The sequence below is a fragment of the Juglans regia genome, chromosome 14 (assembly GCF_001411555.2).
Source record: "Juglans regia cultivar Chandler chromosome 14, Walnut 2.0, whole genome shotgun sequence".
NCBI lineage: Eukaryota > Viridiplantae > Streptophyta > Magnoliopsida > Fagales > Juglandaceae > Juglans > Juglans regia.
Genome location: NC_049914.1, coordinates 3,573,197 through 3,589,450, shown reverse-complemented (window position 1 = coordinate 3,589,450; position 16,254 = coordinate 3,573,197). Strand labels below are relative to the sequence as shown.

The 16,254-nt window shown below is 39.0% G+C and overlaps 2 protein-coding genes across 3 annotated transcripts; both read right to left on the bottom strand.

The window, feature by feature from the left end:
- Positions 1-646: 646 nt before the first annotated feature.
- Positions 647-1,601, bottom strand: LOC109009858 (germin-like protein subfamily 3 member 2). Its single transcript, XM_035685223.1, has one exon. It carries the CDS (start codon positions 1,339-1,341, stop codon positions 700-702), a length of 642 nt encoding a protein of 213 aa, XP_035541116.1. The 5' UTR covers positions 1,342-1,601; the 3' UTR covers positions 647-699.
- Positions 1,602-4,048: 2,447 nt separating this feature from the next.
- LOC109013970 (ACT domain-containing protein ACR12) lies at positions 4,049-16,254 on the bottom strand. Of its 2 annotated transcripts, XM_018996254.2 has the most exons (10): positions 16,006-16,254; positions 8,414-8,468; positions 7,472-7,594; positions 6,849-6,943; positions 5,675-5,759; positions 5,460-5,519; positions 4,914-4,969; positions 4,615-4,720; positions 4,462-4,530; positions 4,049-4,342 (listed from the first exon to the last, which is right to left on the bottom strand). In XM_018996254.2, the coding sequence occupies exons 1-10, from the start codon at positions 16,239-16,241 to the stop codon at positions 4,280-4,282; spliced, it is 948 nt and encodes a 315-aa protein (XP_018851799.2). In that variant the 5' UTR covers positions 16,242-16,254; the 3' UTR covers positions 4,049-4,279. The 2 variants fall into 2 exon arrangements, with proteins under 2 accessions (XP_018851799.2, XP_035541115.1); XM_035685222.1 differs by having other exon boundaries at positions 4,462-4,720; positions 16,006-16,225.

The window sequence follows — 16,254 nt, the reverse complement described above, 5'->3', positions numbered from 1 at the left end:
TCTTTGAAAGCCATGGCAGGAGAACTGGTTTTCTTCATAGCTTTTTAGAGGCCATGACCAAGTCTGAAATGATGATGTCTGGTCTCTGGTGGTAATTGGTGGTGCTTTTTCCTTTTTTTCCAACTGTGGGAGAAAATTCCCTGCCGATGTTCTGAAGACCATCCAAGTTACCCCCATAAACACTCTTCTTCTTCTTCTTCTTCTTCTTCTTTTGTCGGAGAACCTCTCCAAGGCAGGGTCCTTCGGACCCACACCTGCAAAGTAAACTCCGGTCCCGTGCACCGCACCCTCGGAAGTTTCCCAAACACTCTTAAAGCCTAAGATCTTAGCAATATTACTGAAAGATCTGCTGGAATTCTTCTGTGAAAAGTATCAAATGTAAAACAGATTTTGAAAGCATGATACTTTTAATAACGACATGGCTATCTTTTTCCCTTTTCCCATGGTGGATGCAAAATCTTGTTCCCCAAATTCAGCCTCCTGAACAGATGCTTTCTACAATATTTTTGTGATAGAATTGTCAAGCTAGAAACTAGTTGAAAGAGCTTGCACTAATGGAGCTTTATTATAAATCAACGATAAATCTCGTCATTACATGTATGCATAAATTGCTACAATCTAACTTAGCTCGTAAACCATGCAGTGCCATATTTTTATCAAAAATAAGTTGACACAACTGCATTCTACCCTCTAGCTTAATCAGTGGGGAACAAATTTCTTCTTCAATTTGGCGATCGCCCTAGCACTCAATCCAAAAGCCTTCTCCAAAAGCTCTTCTTTGATTCCAGATCCAAAAATTGCAGTTGGGATTTTCTGCAACCCCGGGTTTTGGCTGTTGAAACTCCCCAAAATACTCGCTGGGGTATCTCCAACATTCATCTGGAAGTGTAGCAGACCTCTAGGGAACACCATGACCTCTCCTTTCTCAACCACTTTTGCAAAAATCCTGTTACTTGTATCAACAAATCCCGAATAAATCCTCCCCTCCAGCACAAACGCAGTCTCGGTTGCTCTAGGATGGAAATGTGGCACGTTGATGCCACCCACATCAAAGTCTGCTCTCACAAATGACATGCCAAGCGTGTTTAAACCTGGAAAGACATTTGAATTCACTGGCATGGCTGAAAAGCCAGTTTGGCTGTAGTTTCCAGGAAATTTTATGCCTGAGAATGTGAAATCTTCCACCGTAACGGCTGATGAGTTCTTGCACGAGTGGTTACTGTTTGCAGATGCTTTGGGGGTTACGCAGAAGTCCAGAACTGGATCTGGGTCTGAAGCAAAGACTACATGGCTGTGGAGGAGAATAACAACTAATAAAACTGCCCTTTTCTGCATCATCATCCTCTACTCTCTGTTATTGGATCCAAAGACTTCGATTTGTTGGAATTACAATAGCTCTATATCACAAACTAAATACAGGGAACAAACACAAACAAGTGGTAATGCAACTGTAAGAGCAAGATAAAACTTGTGGAAACAGCTGCATCAAGCAGGGAAAATTTAAGGCTATAGCTAGCTGAAGAAATAAAAGTTATTCTTTCTGTATTTATAGAAGTGACTTTCCATGGTGTACTTTGCTTGAGGATAAAGAGAGGTTAGGTTCAAAAGATAGCATCTATCAACACTGGTTTGCTTAATGCTTTTGCCTTTTTGCTGTTTCTAGCTAGTGGGGGAATTGGTTGTCAACTGTGTTCATGGCTTAGATTATTGCACAAGGCGTATATTCAAAGACAGAAAGCTAACAAATCCCACACCCCTAAACACTTTTCATCAATTTTCAATCTTTATATTGTAAATTTGACCAAAACCCAAGAAACTCCAACTGGGAAAACGTTGACACTGTTAATAAATGTTCATAAGGATATATAAAGGCATCACACGAGTTTGTATACAGCTTGTGCACATGGTTTGATCTCGACTTTTGCGGTATTTTAAGAGCACTTGTAAACAAACATTATCCCAAATCAAGAATAGAGATTATTATTATTATTATTATTATTTTTTTTTTTTTTTAAAGGGGGTGGGAGCTTCGGCTCCTCGCCCCCTCCCCTTGCCCTCTCCCTCTTCTCTGTCTAGTTTTTAACTTCTGTGTAGTGTTTTTATTTTTCTTTGTGTTTTTAGGCCGAATAAGGGAGGATCGCCGTTCGAGCCTTTCCGGCCACCAGTTCTCTACACGCGCCCCACCGGTGTGAAGCCCAACCGCCGATCTTCAAAACCTCCAAATTCGGTGTCCATCGGAGTGGCGCGTAGACCGCACGCGCGGGACGAAAATCCGGACAGCGTTGGCTCGTGGCCCTCACGCGCCACCGAGGAACCCTCTACCGACACCACGCTCGGTTGCTGTGGAACCGCTAGCTCCAGGTCTTCCAAGTCTGACCGTCGGCTTTCCTCCCAGCGTGAACAGTCCTGCACGAAATATTGCCGACCAAATGTGTACTGTTCATCCGTTTTGTTTTTTTGTACTGTCTTTTGTTTCGTTTCTATGTTGTTGTCCGTTTCAATTTTTTGTAGCTTGTCTTGTTTTCTTATGTTAGTGTTGCTTTTGTTGACCCGAGTGAGGTTTGGACCTTTAGATCGGACGTAATCCGGGGCAAGGCTTTTGAGAGTGTTGGGCGATGCTACGGCCGGTGGTTATACCGCCGGGCTGTTTTGGTCTGTATGTACGCTGGGTGCTCGCTCCACCAGAGTTCGAAATGACGATGCTTGTGGTGGGCGTGTCGCCTGAGGTCTCATCAGAGCTTGTGGTCTTGTAGTTGTTATTGTAGTTTTTTTATAGTAGTTTGTTAGTTTTAGTTATAATAAAATAGGAATAGGCTTTGGATTTGATGTCCATAGCAGTGTCCCGTACTCTTCTTCCCTGGGAGGATAGAGAGGACTTTTAAGTTCTGTTTTTACAGAGCGCTTTCTCGGGTTCGAGAAAGTTTGATTAGAAGTTAAGACAATGTCTACCGCAAATGTATTTGTGTGTGGAGAAGCTACAGATCTGTTGAGTTAGTTGGCTTATTACTGGATTTTCTGTGTATTGGAATTTCTTGTATCGATAAGTCACATTTGTAACTTCGATTTCTTAATGAGATGAGTATGCTCCATGCAAACAGAGATTATTTTTTTTTCCTGGGTCTTGTACAAGTAACATTAGTCATTCTTAAAGCTTCTTTTTTATTTTTTGGATTGGGTTCACACGAGGATGAAATTATATTTTGGTTATTAGGAAGTGGGATCAATGATTATTAGAAATTGTTTCAAAGGGAGTCCATTCATCCATCCAACTTAGAATGATTGCAAATGACCCAAAAAAACAACCAAGGCCAGATGAAGCATTTGGTACGCTTTATCCGCTGTCAGATCACCAATCAAGTACCCAAAAAAAAAAAAAAACCAGTAATAAGTGGAGAAATAGAACAAGAATTCTCCAAGGGCAAGAGATCAACTGGATGGCACTTCCAAAAAGTTTTCCCTTCCAACGAGGTTCTAATTTTAAATTGAAAATGAAAAACAAAACCAAAGATTTCAACTCAACTCATTTTATTTCATATCATGTAATTTAATTATTATAACTTTTTAAAATTTTCATATAAAATAAAATAAAAAATTCAAATTTTTTTAAATCTCAAAATAAAAATAATATTAAAAAAATTTATTCTAATAATATTTTATTTAACTTTTTAATTTTAATCTCAACTCATCTAATCTACAAAAACAAACGAGGCTTGAAATTTTTATTTGTAAAAATCTCGTTTATTTTCACAATTTCTCTCAACTCATTTCATATCATATCATCTAATCATTACAATTTCTTCAAATTTTTACATAAAATAAAATAAAAAATTTAACTTTTTCAAATCTTAAAATAAAAATAATATTAAAAAAATATATTTTAATAATATTTTATTCAATTTTTAACTTTAATCTCAATTCTTCTGCAAAAACAAACGAGTGCTTAAATATACCGATCTTGCTGGCAATGTTAGGATTCCTAAAGAAAACCAGTATTAGCGAATTCTTAGCCCACTGTAATTGACCACGTATGCCAGCAGAACATCTGCAATGAAACCAAAGGTCCGAAAGTAGCTGGTTTTCATATTCCAATTTATTATTTATATCAGTCATTACCCAGGTAACGAGAAGGGAGACACTGGCATCTGTTAAAAAAGCCTTCCAGAATGCGAGTAAAGAACCATAGCGTCTGAGTTTTTTGGGGATTTTTACAGCTCAAGGACGATTTGATACAAGAAGAGTTACACTGGGTTTACAGACATGAAAGTGGTATTTCCGGGTATTAGTAACTGTCTATATCTGTTTCTGGCCTTCGGAGATAGTAGCGTAGACAATTCACCAAGACCTGTACATTCAAATAATTCGTTACGTGAGAGTGAAATGTATCTGATCATATGATTGTAAGCTAAAATTGTCTTGAGAATGACTTAATAATCATTAAGAAGATCTACATGGGAAACTTGCCTGAGACAAGGAGGTGTTTAACGCTGCCCCTCTGTAGCTGACATGAAACTTATCTTTGGCTACCAGTCCCTGTTGAATGAGAGATGAGCACTTGATCATAACATAATGTATGTGTATGAGAGAGAGAGAGAGAGAGAGAGAGAGAGAGCCTACTTCTGTATCAATTTCAGCTGATTCCACATCAATGTTAATATCAGCAATAACTTTGATGATTTCTACCAGTAATCCAGGTCTATCTGCTGTCTCTATATAAAGTAAACTGTAAATTGCAAAGCAAAATCCATACTTGAGATGATAGATCGTCACCCTCATTCTTTGCAAATACCTTCAAACTTCACTCAGATTATGATCTCCCAACAGGGTGGGTCGTGCAAAGGTAGGACCAGTAGAGAAAACATAAAATAACCAATAAATTGTAACGGTAAAAGACAACAAAATTAAAAGTAGCAAACCTCCTCTTGGGTCCATCTTCCTTCACTTGTACGTGCGTTGCAATATCAACATCAAGCTGCACAACAAAGTCACAAAGGTTACAAAAAGAACACAAAATGGAACTTGGGTGGCAAACTAGATCCTGGCCATGTAAACCCCCTAGATCCCCAATCTATTATATATACATTATTGATCACTGTTGGCCAATTAAAATGAGGCAAGCAAAGCAGTACTTGGCTACTTCATTAATGTTTTGAGATCCATCCTCTCCGTCCAACTGTTCCGAACGCTAAATTTGACATGTTGTGGCTGACAGCTATTAGCACAGATATTTTTTGGGCTGCTATGCTATTTCCATAATGGAATCAACAAATGCCGAGACTCAGTATATTTTTTTTTTTATAAGTATGAGACTCAGTATATGCAATCCAAATAAATGCAAGGTCAAATAAGAGTGTGCATTTTATGTTCAATCTCTGAAAAGTATGTCCCAATGCAAAGAGAATGGAAAAATAAATTATGCCAAGAAAATCAACTTAAAATAATTCAAAGGATCTTCAGCACACCTTCTTCTCTGGTGCTTTTATTCCAAAAGCCTCACCCATAGCAAGTTGGGCACTAGATTCCTACAAGAAATTCAGAAGAGACATGAGATTTGCATATGAAAAATTCTTTTTGTAAGAACTGTAAGATAAATGAGAAAGAACTTTCTCCAACTTTCATCCATAGAAACTTCAAAAGAACGAAATAAGACCTAAATAGAGTATTTCAGCATACTCACTGGATGATACTTCAAAAGATTGTTAATGATGGTCAGTCGAATTCTCTCTAACATATCAGGATCTTCGACTTTGCGCCCAGTGTCTCTAGCATAACCAAATTCAATCTGTAAGTGCTAAAAACTAGCAGTAAAAGAAAAAGTATTGGAGTTAATCTAGTTTTGTAAATGTAATGAATGGTGATGATGTGTTGGAGTTAATCTAGTTTTCTCTATCTTTTTAGTCGCTGTGTGTAGGTATTTCCTCTTGTATACTTTCTGTGTACTGGGCTATGCCTATTCATGGTAATAAAATTCTTATTAATTATCAAAAAAAAAAAAAAACTAGCCGTAAGCAAGTAACAGTACATAATTAGACCAGTGGGCTGATGTAATTTTTTCAGAATACTGATATCTAGTGTCGGAAACATTAACTGTTTAGACAACTATTTAAAGCATCTTATCAACTTCTGCTAACTAAAAGGAAAAGACTCGAAAGGGAACATTAAGAAGACAGTGCAACTAGTTTCAACACTCTTGGCTTCAATATTGGGGGTTTGCTTCAATGCTCGTATCTTCAAAATGAGCAAGACTATACTTAGATATATTGCACTAGCACCAGCCTCGAGAGGTGTCTGGCAATTATTTTATCGTGGAAAGACAGCAGTTTCATCTTGCTGTCTGCAGCCAGTGGTTCATACAAAATATGCACTATTACTGCCACAAAATTTTGCACATACATTTTGGGGTCCTTTAGCCATGGTCTAAAGTCGTGTGAAAAGCAAGTATGTTCGTATAATAATTCAGGGCAGGGTATGCCTATTCTTATTAATACTTTACTTATAAAAAAAAAAAAAATTGTTCAGGGCAGGGTAACGGGAGCAAGTGTCCAGTGGTTTTGAGATAAAATACATGTTTTTTTCCTTGCTTAGTAACTGAAACACTGTCCTGCTTGACTAAAAGTTAAATGTTACTCAATAACTACAAAGAACCGGCATCAATCTCAGAACAGAGCTTTAAGAATTTGTCTCTAAAGGTAGAAAATGTAAAGGAAAAAGTACACTCAAGAATATTATGTTGCAGATGAAAAATTAGCACCAGACAACTATACAAAACTTCATTTTTTTCCTTCAGAATCATGTATGGGGGATTAACTCTATTAAAGCACCATTGGCAAGATGCCAATAGAATTACTTACAATCGTGTGATGAAAAGTTTTGTTTGTTTGACTGACCCCTCAGTGGCAACAGTTCCCTTTGACACATCCAGTCCCAAATCTTTCAATGCTTTCATCTGCCCTAGCATAATAAACAAGGGCAGGTCGTTAACTATAACCATTTAAAGAACATACTGGTATTAAAAAAAATAGAGGGCATTTGCTCAGCTCAGTGGCAAGTGGCAACACCGTTGTAATTATTTGCTCATAACTAAATAGAAGGAAAGGGACAACAAAAGTGGAAAAATTCCAAACAATCCATTCGTGGTTTTGAGTTACTGAGCAAAACAGCCCATTCATTGATTAGGTTGGTATGTTTTTCACCAATAATCCCTACCCGTACCTATTTTCTAGTAATCCCTTAAAGTTGTGGAATTCCAGGATCAAATGTGGCCCCTACTCGAGAATCAGCCTATTTTCATTCTCTTCAATAAAGATTATTACTTATAAAAAAAAAAACTTTCTCAGAAATTCAACAAGGAAAACTTGTTGCATGAAGAGAGTGCCTCAAGAGAATACAGAAATTCAAGATGTATTAACTATTAATCCTATGCAAATGTTTATTCAGAGAGGTGAATGCCACATGTTGCCAGCAGCCACTTTACCGTGTCAATGAGAGCTCCCAGGCGATCTCCAAAGCTGAGCTGTACAATTGTTGCATCAGAATCTGAATCTTGATCTATTAGAACTATTGGCATAGGGACATAATCGGCATCTCGATCAAACTTCTGCATTTACAGTTATCCCCTTGATCAGTAAATATATTTTTTTAAGAGAAAACTTAGCCGTACTGGAGGGATATATGATGTCATTCTCACAATTTATGAGTTAAACCAACTTCCAACGCCCCAAAATTGTAAACAAAAGAAAAAATGTATAAATATTTTTTTAATGACTTGTAAGAAATGCATAAATATCAGATATTAAATTCATAGATTGTAAATAATTTGGGCCACTTGGACCAGACAAGCATGTTTCAAGTGAACTGTGGTCCAAATTCAGATGCTTAAAAGTAAACAGTCATTGGTAAGAATCATGTCATACCAGTACTTGTGATTTAGAGGAAAAGAAAAAGAATTCCATGCAAAAACATCCAAAATTGAATATGTCCACTTACAAATCCCTCTCAGTTATGGATGGAAAAACACTTGTCAAAAAAGGTCAAAGACACAAAAGCACTAATCATATAATACTGCTCAAAATGAAATTGTTCAACCACCCTAAAAAAATAAAATAAAAAACTGGCAATCAAGCATCTCATCTAGACTATCTAGTCATGCAATTGCTCAAGAAATCTTTGAGAACCAAAGCTAAGTCACCGGTTTGTAATTTTCAAACTCAATCACAAACCAGCCTTCGAAGGACCAAAAATCTGCATGATTTTCCATTCATTTCAAGAGCGCTACTGTTAGTACAGCAATACTCAACATCTTTAACATATTTTATACTCGGTTTTTCTTAATAATGAATGAAACAAATAAACTCAATTTTTCTTAATAATGAGTGAAACAAATAACATATCAGGTAGAAAGAATCATTTTACCGACCAATGAGGTTGAATCAACTGCATTCAAACCATCAGTAGATGCATGCAAAATATTCCTGCATAACAGTACGAGCAACATTAGACAATAAAACATTCAGGGTTATCCTTTCACAATATCATACAAAGAGAATCGAAATTGGACCACATAACAATAACATACTATACACAATACTAAAGCAAGTGATTTAGCAAATTAACAATGACTGATGAAGTCACAACCTGCAAAGTTGCACTACAAAGACAAGATCAGTGAACAAGATAAAGCAAAGCCACAAGCATCAAATGACATTAACAAACTTTCTTCATCATTATCCCTCCAGAAAATTAACACGACTGTAACAGTACGATTGAAGAGAATCAGCAAGAACCTAATGCTCTGTTGGAAAAGTAAACAATGAAAATATACTTCAGCCATCTCTTTAGCCTTGGCCAAGCAGCACCTTCTGAGATCACTTTTATTGTTGACAACTAAATATGAGCGTGAAAACAAGACAAATTCAAATAGAATAAAGCTTATACGCACAAGAAGTTGTCAACAATCATTGGCTGCTAACAGATAGGTCTAAAAAATCACCCTCTTTTTTAGTGATTTTTCAGTAACTGTATTAAGATAGGTTGAGAATGGAGATGGTCTTAAATTCCTTGAGGGCCAAAATCTAAGATTTAAGATACAATGCTTTTGATTGCTGTAGAGAACATAGGCAACAAAACTGAATGAAAAAGAAAGTTCTGATCAGCAAATGGTTCAGTCGATTAAGACAGACTAAAACATCTATTTACCACAGCTGACTTAAGACTTTCATTTTCTTGAGATGTTTAAAGAGGACATGAGACTCGAAACCCCGATGTTATTTTCTTCTCCTTATTATTTTTCTCCACCACACGGACAGCCGATTAAGCATTTTCTCAGAAGCCAAACACAGCACCAGTACAAACAAAGTTATTTTATAATTAATTTATCAAAAAAGAGCTTCCAGATCCATGGAGTTTTTTTACGAGGAACCGAATCCTATCAAGATGTAAGGTAACCTCTCCGTACATTTTCGTTCTCATACACTTTTTTGTGCATGAAACTGTATTTCAATGGCGTTTGTGATTGCTTGAACATCTGAGTCGTGTTTGGGTTGGGAAGGAAAATGGCTCTTGTGAAAGCTGTTGTCATTGAGCTAAAAACCTTTGAGGTAGCTAGGAAGGGCCGATGGTTGATTCTCACAGAAAGAGGATGGAAGTTTGTGAGAAACATGAGAATGGAGTTAGACACTGCACGGTGGTTCAGCAAAGCCCTGGAGGATGGCAGGAGGAAAGGGTTTTACGCTAGTCATCGGAAAGGGGACAAGGGATTCACTGTGCAGAGGTGTTCAAATATTCAAGGTACGTTCATGGCGTTGGAAGAGCATCGAGGGGGAGGGCGTCGTAACTGTATCCTTGTTCCGGAAGACAAAGAAGGGAGGGGATGGTGGAAACTGGCGGAGATGTTAAGGGAGGCTGCTCGTACAGGTGGGCAGGCACCACCAGCGACAACGGCAACGACGCTTTCGAAATCTTTGTAGTCGTATAAGGAGGCGCTTCAACAACCAAGGGATTTGGACCTGTCTAATCAACCTGATAGGCTGTATGGAAGGGGTGTATTGCTGCAAAGGCATGGAGTAGCCGCGGTTTTTGGAAGGGTACAGAGAGTAGAAGGGGATGACAGAGGAGAGGTCGGGCCAAGTAAGGAAATGTTTCTAAGGGAGCTGAAGGTGATGAAGGGCGCAACTGAATGAGATGCAAACTAATATGATCTGGATGATACGGTGAGTTGAAGGAGAAATAGAAAAGGGGCTGGGTTTCGGTTTGAATGGAGGGCCAGTGCTGAGTAACTCACATGGACTGGGCCAAGTGAATGGGCGGAATGTGGGTAACAAAGGGAAAGGCCCCATAGGCCAAGAGGTTGGGCTCCAACCATTAGGTAAGAAACCCACCTGGAGGAGACGACTTTCAGCTGAAGCAAGCCCATCGACAGAGGGGGCTTAGTCCTTACCGCCGGTGAAGGGTCAGGGGGCTCCAGCGACTACTGTAGCGACATCAACGGGGGCTAGGCAGCCAGAGACGACGCCCATGCAGCTCCCAATATGCCTGGTCTCGGACGAAATCTCTGGAGTTCTTGCATCTAGAGCTTCGACTAGGTTTGAGGGGTCATATTCAACATAGATCAGGTCGGCGAAGGTGGTAGCACCATCGACGGGGGCCAGCTTGCCGGATATGGCACACGCAGAGAAGTTTTCAAGAAGCGATGGGTCGGCAAGTTGTCTCGAGGCTCCTACGATCAGTACCCTTGAGCCGATGGCTCCATCCAAGGCTCAGCAAGTCCCGATTGTCTCTGAGGAAGCCTCAGGAGGGCTAGTGGTGGGGCCCTATGTGCAGGATTTTGAGGAAGGGGAATTGGTGGAAAGATCACTGGGAAAGACAATCCCAATGGCTTTTGTGGGAAAGGAGATAAGGCTAGGGGGTGAGGGTACTAGCCTGTTGAAACACTTGTTGAGTTTTGAGGGCAGTAGACAGTCTTGGGAGGTGTCTGCAGATTTTCATATAGAATCTATAAAAGAGGTTGTCAATTCGGATCTACAGTTGGAGGTATTCGCAGTAGATAGTGATGAGGAGGAGATAGGTAGTCCGTCACCGTTACAGATGCTTCCCCCCTAAATTGCACCTAGAGCATCAGATTGGGTGTTAAAAAAAGTGGAGAAGCTTCAAGGTTGGGTGGGAATATCATGTGATAGCTATGAAGAACAATTCATGACTCTTTTAGTAGCTTTAGAAGCTGGTCAATCCACGGCCATGAAGTCAATAGTTCGAAAGGAGAGAGAGTTGAGACGACTGCATTGCTCTATTAACTACGACAATAAGGAGGGAACTTTGGGGAGAGATAGAGCCAAAGGGAGGGAGTTTACTGTTGATAATGAAGACTAAAATACTATCTTGGAATGTAAGAGAGATCAATGACGTGAATAAACGTCTTCGCATTAGATCTCTTCTTCGTAGCAGGAAAATTGACATCATTTGCTTGCAAGAGACCAAGTTGAGAGGTATTGATAGAAACATTATTCGTAGTTTGCGGGGGTGTTCATTTGTGGGATGGAGCTACTTAGCTTTGTCAGGGACTTTGGGAGGTGTGTTGGTGATGTTGGGATAAGAGAGTGGTGGAGATGGTAGACGATTGTACTGGGTCTTTTTCAATGGCTATAATTTTTAGGAATATTGAAGATGGGTGGAGGTGGGCTTTTGCGGGGGTGTATGGGCCTAATGTGGATGGTGATAAAAGCTTTCTGTGGGAGGAGTTGGCGGGTCTATATTCTTTATGGGATTTACCTTGGATTTTTTGTGGGGATTTCAATATTGTTAGGTACCCTAGTAAGAGGGCGGGGGCATCTACGACAACAAGAGCAATGGAAGACTTCTCAAAGCTGATTTTTTATCTAAATCTTGTGGATCTTCCTTTGGTTGGGGGGGACTATACTTGGTCTAACAGTAGAGGGTGGTCAAGGTTGGATAGATTTTTAGTCTCTTCTTCGTGGGAGTCTCATTTTCCAAACCTATGCCAGAAAAGGTTGCCACGGGTATGTTCCGATCATTTCCCAATTTTGCTTTATTGCGGAGGAATTCATGTAGGTAGGCGTCCTTTCAAATTTGAGAATATGTGGTTGGAAGTTTAAGGCTTTGTGGAGAAGGTAAGAGCGGTGGGAAGCTTATTCTTTTGAGGGTACCCCTAGCTTCATAGTGGTGGGTAAACTTAAAGCTCTAAAGGCCGACTTAAAGAAGTGGAATGAAGAAGTCTTTAGACACACGGAAGTGCAGAAAAATATTCTCTAGGATGAGTTGCAAGCATTGGAGGAAGGGGATGTTAATGAAGATTCTTTGTTAAGGAAGAATGTGGTGGTGACAGAAATTGAGAAAGTATTGTTGATGGAAGAAATATCTTGGAGGCAAAAATCAAGAGCGCTTTGGTTGAAGAAGGGGGATAAATGCACTAAGTTCTTTCACAAGGCGGCCAATTCTCATAGGCGCAACAATGCTATTGAAGTACTTCACTCAGGTTCAAATGTGTTACATTCCCCCAAAGAGATCCAATATCATATAGTGCAGTATTATGAGGATCTCTTAGCTGAAAAAGTAGAGTGGTGTCCTAAACTTGACGGCTTAAGTTTTGACCAACTGGATCCGGATGTTGCAAGTTGGATGGAGAGACCGTTTGATGAAGAGGAGGTGCATCAAGTGGTGAGAGTTATGTGCAAAGATAAAGCACCGGGTCCGGATGATTTTTCTATGGCTTTCTTTCAAGAGTGTTGGGATATAGTGAAGGAGGAAGTGATGCAAATTTTCCATGCTTTTCATTCTAATCTTAGCTTTGAGAATTCATTAAACGCTACTTTCATCGCACTCATCCCAAAGATAGCCGGTGCCCATGACTTGAAAGACTTCCAACCTATTAGCTTGGTAAGTGGGATCTACAAAATCATTTCAAAGGTACTAGCTAATTGTATGAGTTTGGTGATGGACTCACTCATTTCCAAACCTCAAAATGCTTTCCTTCGGGATCGGCAAATTTTGGACTCAGTTTTGATAGCAAATGAGTGTTTGGACAACCGGTTAAGAGAAGGCCTTCCGGGAGTCCTTTGCAAGCTAGACATGGAAAAGGCTTATGACCATTTGTGTTGGGACTTTCTTTTCTATATGCTTAGAAGATGTGGCTTTGGAGATAGGTGGTGTGAATGGGTTAAACATTGTATTTTGACCACTCGGTTCTCAGTATTAGTCAACGGAAAATCTTGCGGATTTTTTCAAACTTCGAGTGGTTTGCGTCAAGGGGATCCGCTATCTCCTTTCCTTTTTGTTATAGTGATGGAGGCTTTTAGCCGAATGGTGGATTTCTTGCAGGTTTTTAGGTGGGAAACAATAGCAATGGTGTCAGCTCCATCTCCCACTTACTTTTTGCAAACACTCATCTTTTGTGATGCCATTAGTGAACAGATTCAAGCTCTAAGGGCGGTTTTGTTGTGCTTTGAATCGGTTTCGGAACTCAAGGTGAACTTGGATAAGTCGGAGTTGGTACCGATGGGAGATGTGAGTAATATTGCTTTTCTAGCAGAGTTGTTGGGTTGTAAAACTGCCTCTCTTCCTATGAAATATCTTGGACTTCCTTTGGGGGGCGTCATTCAAAGCAAAGGGCATTTGGGATGGGATGGTAGAGAAGATTGAGAAAAGACTATCAGGGTGGAAGCGGCTATATCTATCAAAATGGGGGAGATTAAGGTTACGTTTGGGTAGCCAACATACCTCAACACTTTCCAAGTATTCTCGTACTATTGGAAATACTCTACATGCCAAACGCAATGAACTATCTTTGTATCAAAGTCTTTCCAAAAATCACTATAATATTTATCACTATTATATATAAATTAAAATTAAAATCAATAATATTTATCACTATAATATATAAATAAAAAATAAAATCACTATAATAAAATCACTATAATATATAAATAAAAAATAAAATCACTATAATATATAAATAAAAAATAAAATCACCATAATATTTATCACTATTATATATATATAAATAAAATCATTATAATATTTATCATTATTATATATAAAAATAAAATAAAATCACTACAATATTTATTAATATTAAAAAATCACTATAATAAAATCACTATAATAAAATCACTATAATAAAATCACTATAATATTTATGGGACCCGCATCTTTTTCAACTACCTATCCAAAAATCAACAACTCAACATATTTCACACATCCAAACAACTCAAAATACTCTCAATGGGACTCACAAACTCACTCCAATCTCTACTCATAACTATTCACAAACATTCTCAACACTTCTCAGGTATTCTCACTACCCAAACATAGCTAACTCTTATCAAAGATTCAAAAGTACCATCTCCAATCTCCCCACTTACTATCTTTCTTTATTCTCATTACCGGTGTGTGTGGCAAACCGGATTGAAAAGTTGTTTAGAGCATTCTTGTGGGGTGGCATAGGGGGGAAAACTATATTTCACCTTGTAAGTTGGCCAATCGTGAGCTATCGGATTGCGAATGGTGGGCTAGGGGTGATAAATTTGAATACTTTTAATAAGGCACTCCTGAGGAAGTGATTGTGGAGGTATCAAATGGAAGATAACTCGTTGTGGAGAGCGGTTATTGATCACAAGTATGGTAGTGTGTGGGGGAGATGGTGCTCTAAGGAGGGTAGGGGGTCATATAGAGTAAGTTAATGGAAGTTTATTAGAAAAGAGGTGGAACACTTTTGAAAAACATATTAAGTTTGAGGTGGGTGATGGAGTAAGAAACCGATTTTGGTTCGATGCTTGGAGTGGGGAGAGCCCTCTTTACACTGCTTTTCTAGTTGTTTTTAATTTGATAGAAAATCATCAAGCTGCAGTTCAAGATTTGTTGTGTCATACAAATGGGATGGTAACTTGGAATGTCATTTTTACTAAAAATGCTCAAGACTGGGAACTTGAAAAAATGCCAGAGTTTTATAGATACCTGTATTCAGCAAAGTTAGGAGGTAATGGAGGTGATCATATGTTGTGGATACACACGCCCGAGGGGTAGAAGTTTACTGTCAAATCTTTTTATAAGGATTTGACAGTTCAACAGCCCACATTCTTTCCGTGGAAGAGCATTTGGAAGGTTTAATCCCGTCTAAAGTTGCGTTTTTTACTTGGACAGCTGCACTTGGAAAGATATTGACGGTTGATAATCTAAGGAAGCGGGATATGGTGGTCACGGAATGGTGTTACATGTGCAAAAAGAATGACGAATCGATAGATCACTTGCTTCTACACTGTGAGGTGGCTGGGGAGTTATGGGCTGATATTCTTAATAGAGCTGGGCTGAGTTGGGTAATGCCTAAGAGTGTGGTGGAACTACTAGCGTACTGGAACAGAAGGCACAATAGCACTCAACTGGCAGCAGCGTGGCGAATGATACCTTTGTGCTTAATGTGGTGTTTATGGTCTAAAATGATAGGTGTTTCAACAACAAGGAGCGGGCAGTGGGGAAAATATGGAATTTATTTGTACTCTCTCTTTTACAGTGGTTTTCTGCTATTGTACTGAAGGGTGGGAATGTCCATGAGTTTCTATCTTCTTTTCAGCTCACTATAATGTAATTAGGTGTCTCACTTTGTATACTTCTTGTGTACTTAGGCATTGTCTAATCTCATTCTCTTCAATAAAGATTCTTACTTGTCAAAAAAAATAAATGTAAGGTGACTACTTTGAACAAAAGTGAAATTCACACATATAGTACAACTATCAACGTGTAGCTGCTCAGAAAATAGAGAAATCCACGAATACGATAAATTCAAAGGAAAATAAGCCAATAGTTTTCTCCTGAAGTAATTCAAGTGCAGGTTCAGTCTTACTGGGGCAAGACACTGATATAGTGATAATTACAACAAACAATACTTCCGATTTCTACTTTTTTATGCATATAAAAGCTGTCTTTTTACTTTCGATTTGCGCATGAATATTTTCGAGGCAACCGAACAGCGCGTGAAGGAAAATATCGGAGGTTGCATCTTACTTCTTACTCGAGAAAGCGAGTGCAGGTTCTGAGCACTTGTAGCGAACCGGTAAAACTGTGAGTGGCTCGCACGGAGAGAGCTGTGGAACGAAACCGAGACCAGAAACCCTAGATCGACGGAGGGCAAAGGACGAGGAGAAGAAGGCGGTGTTTGCGAGGGCCATGGAAGTGCTGGATTGACAGTATAGTTGGATTGCTAAGCAAATTTTGACTTTTGGCAGGGTGTGTGCGTACATATAAAGTGCGATA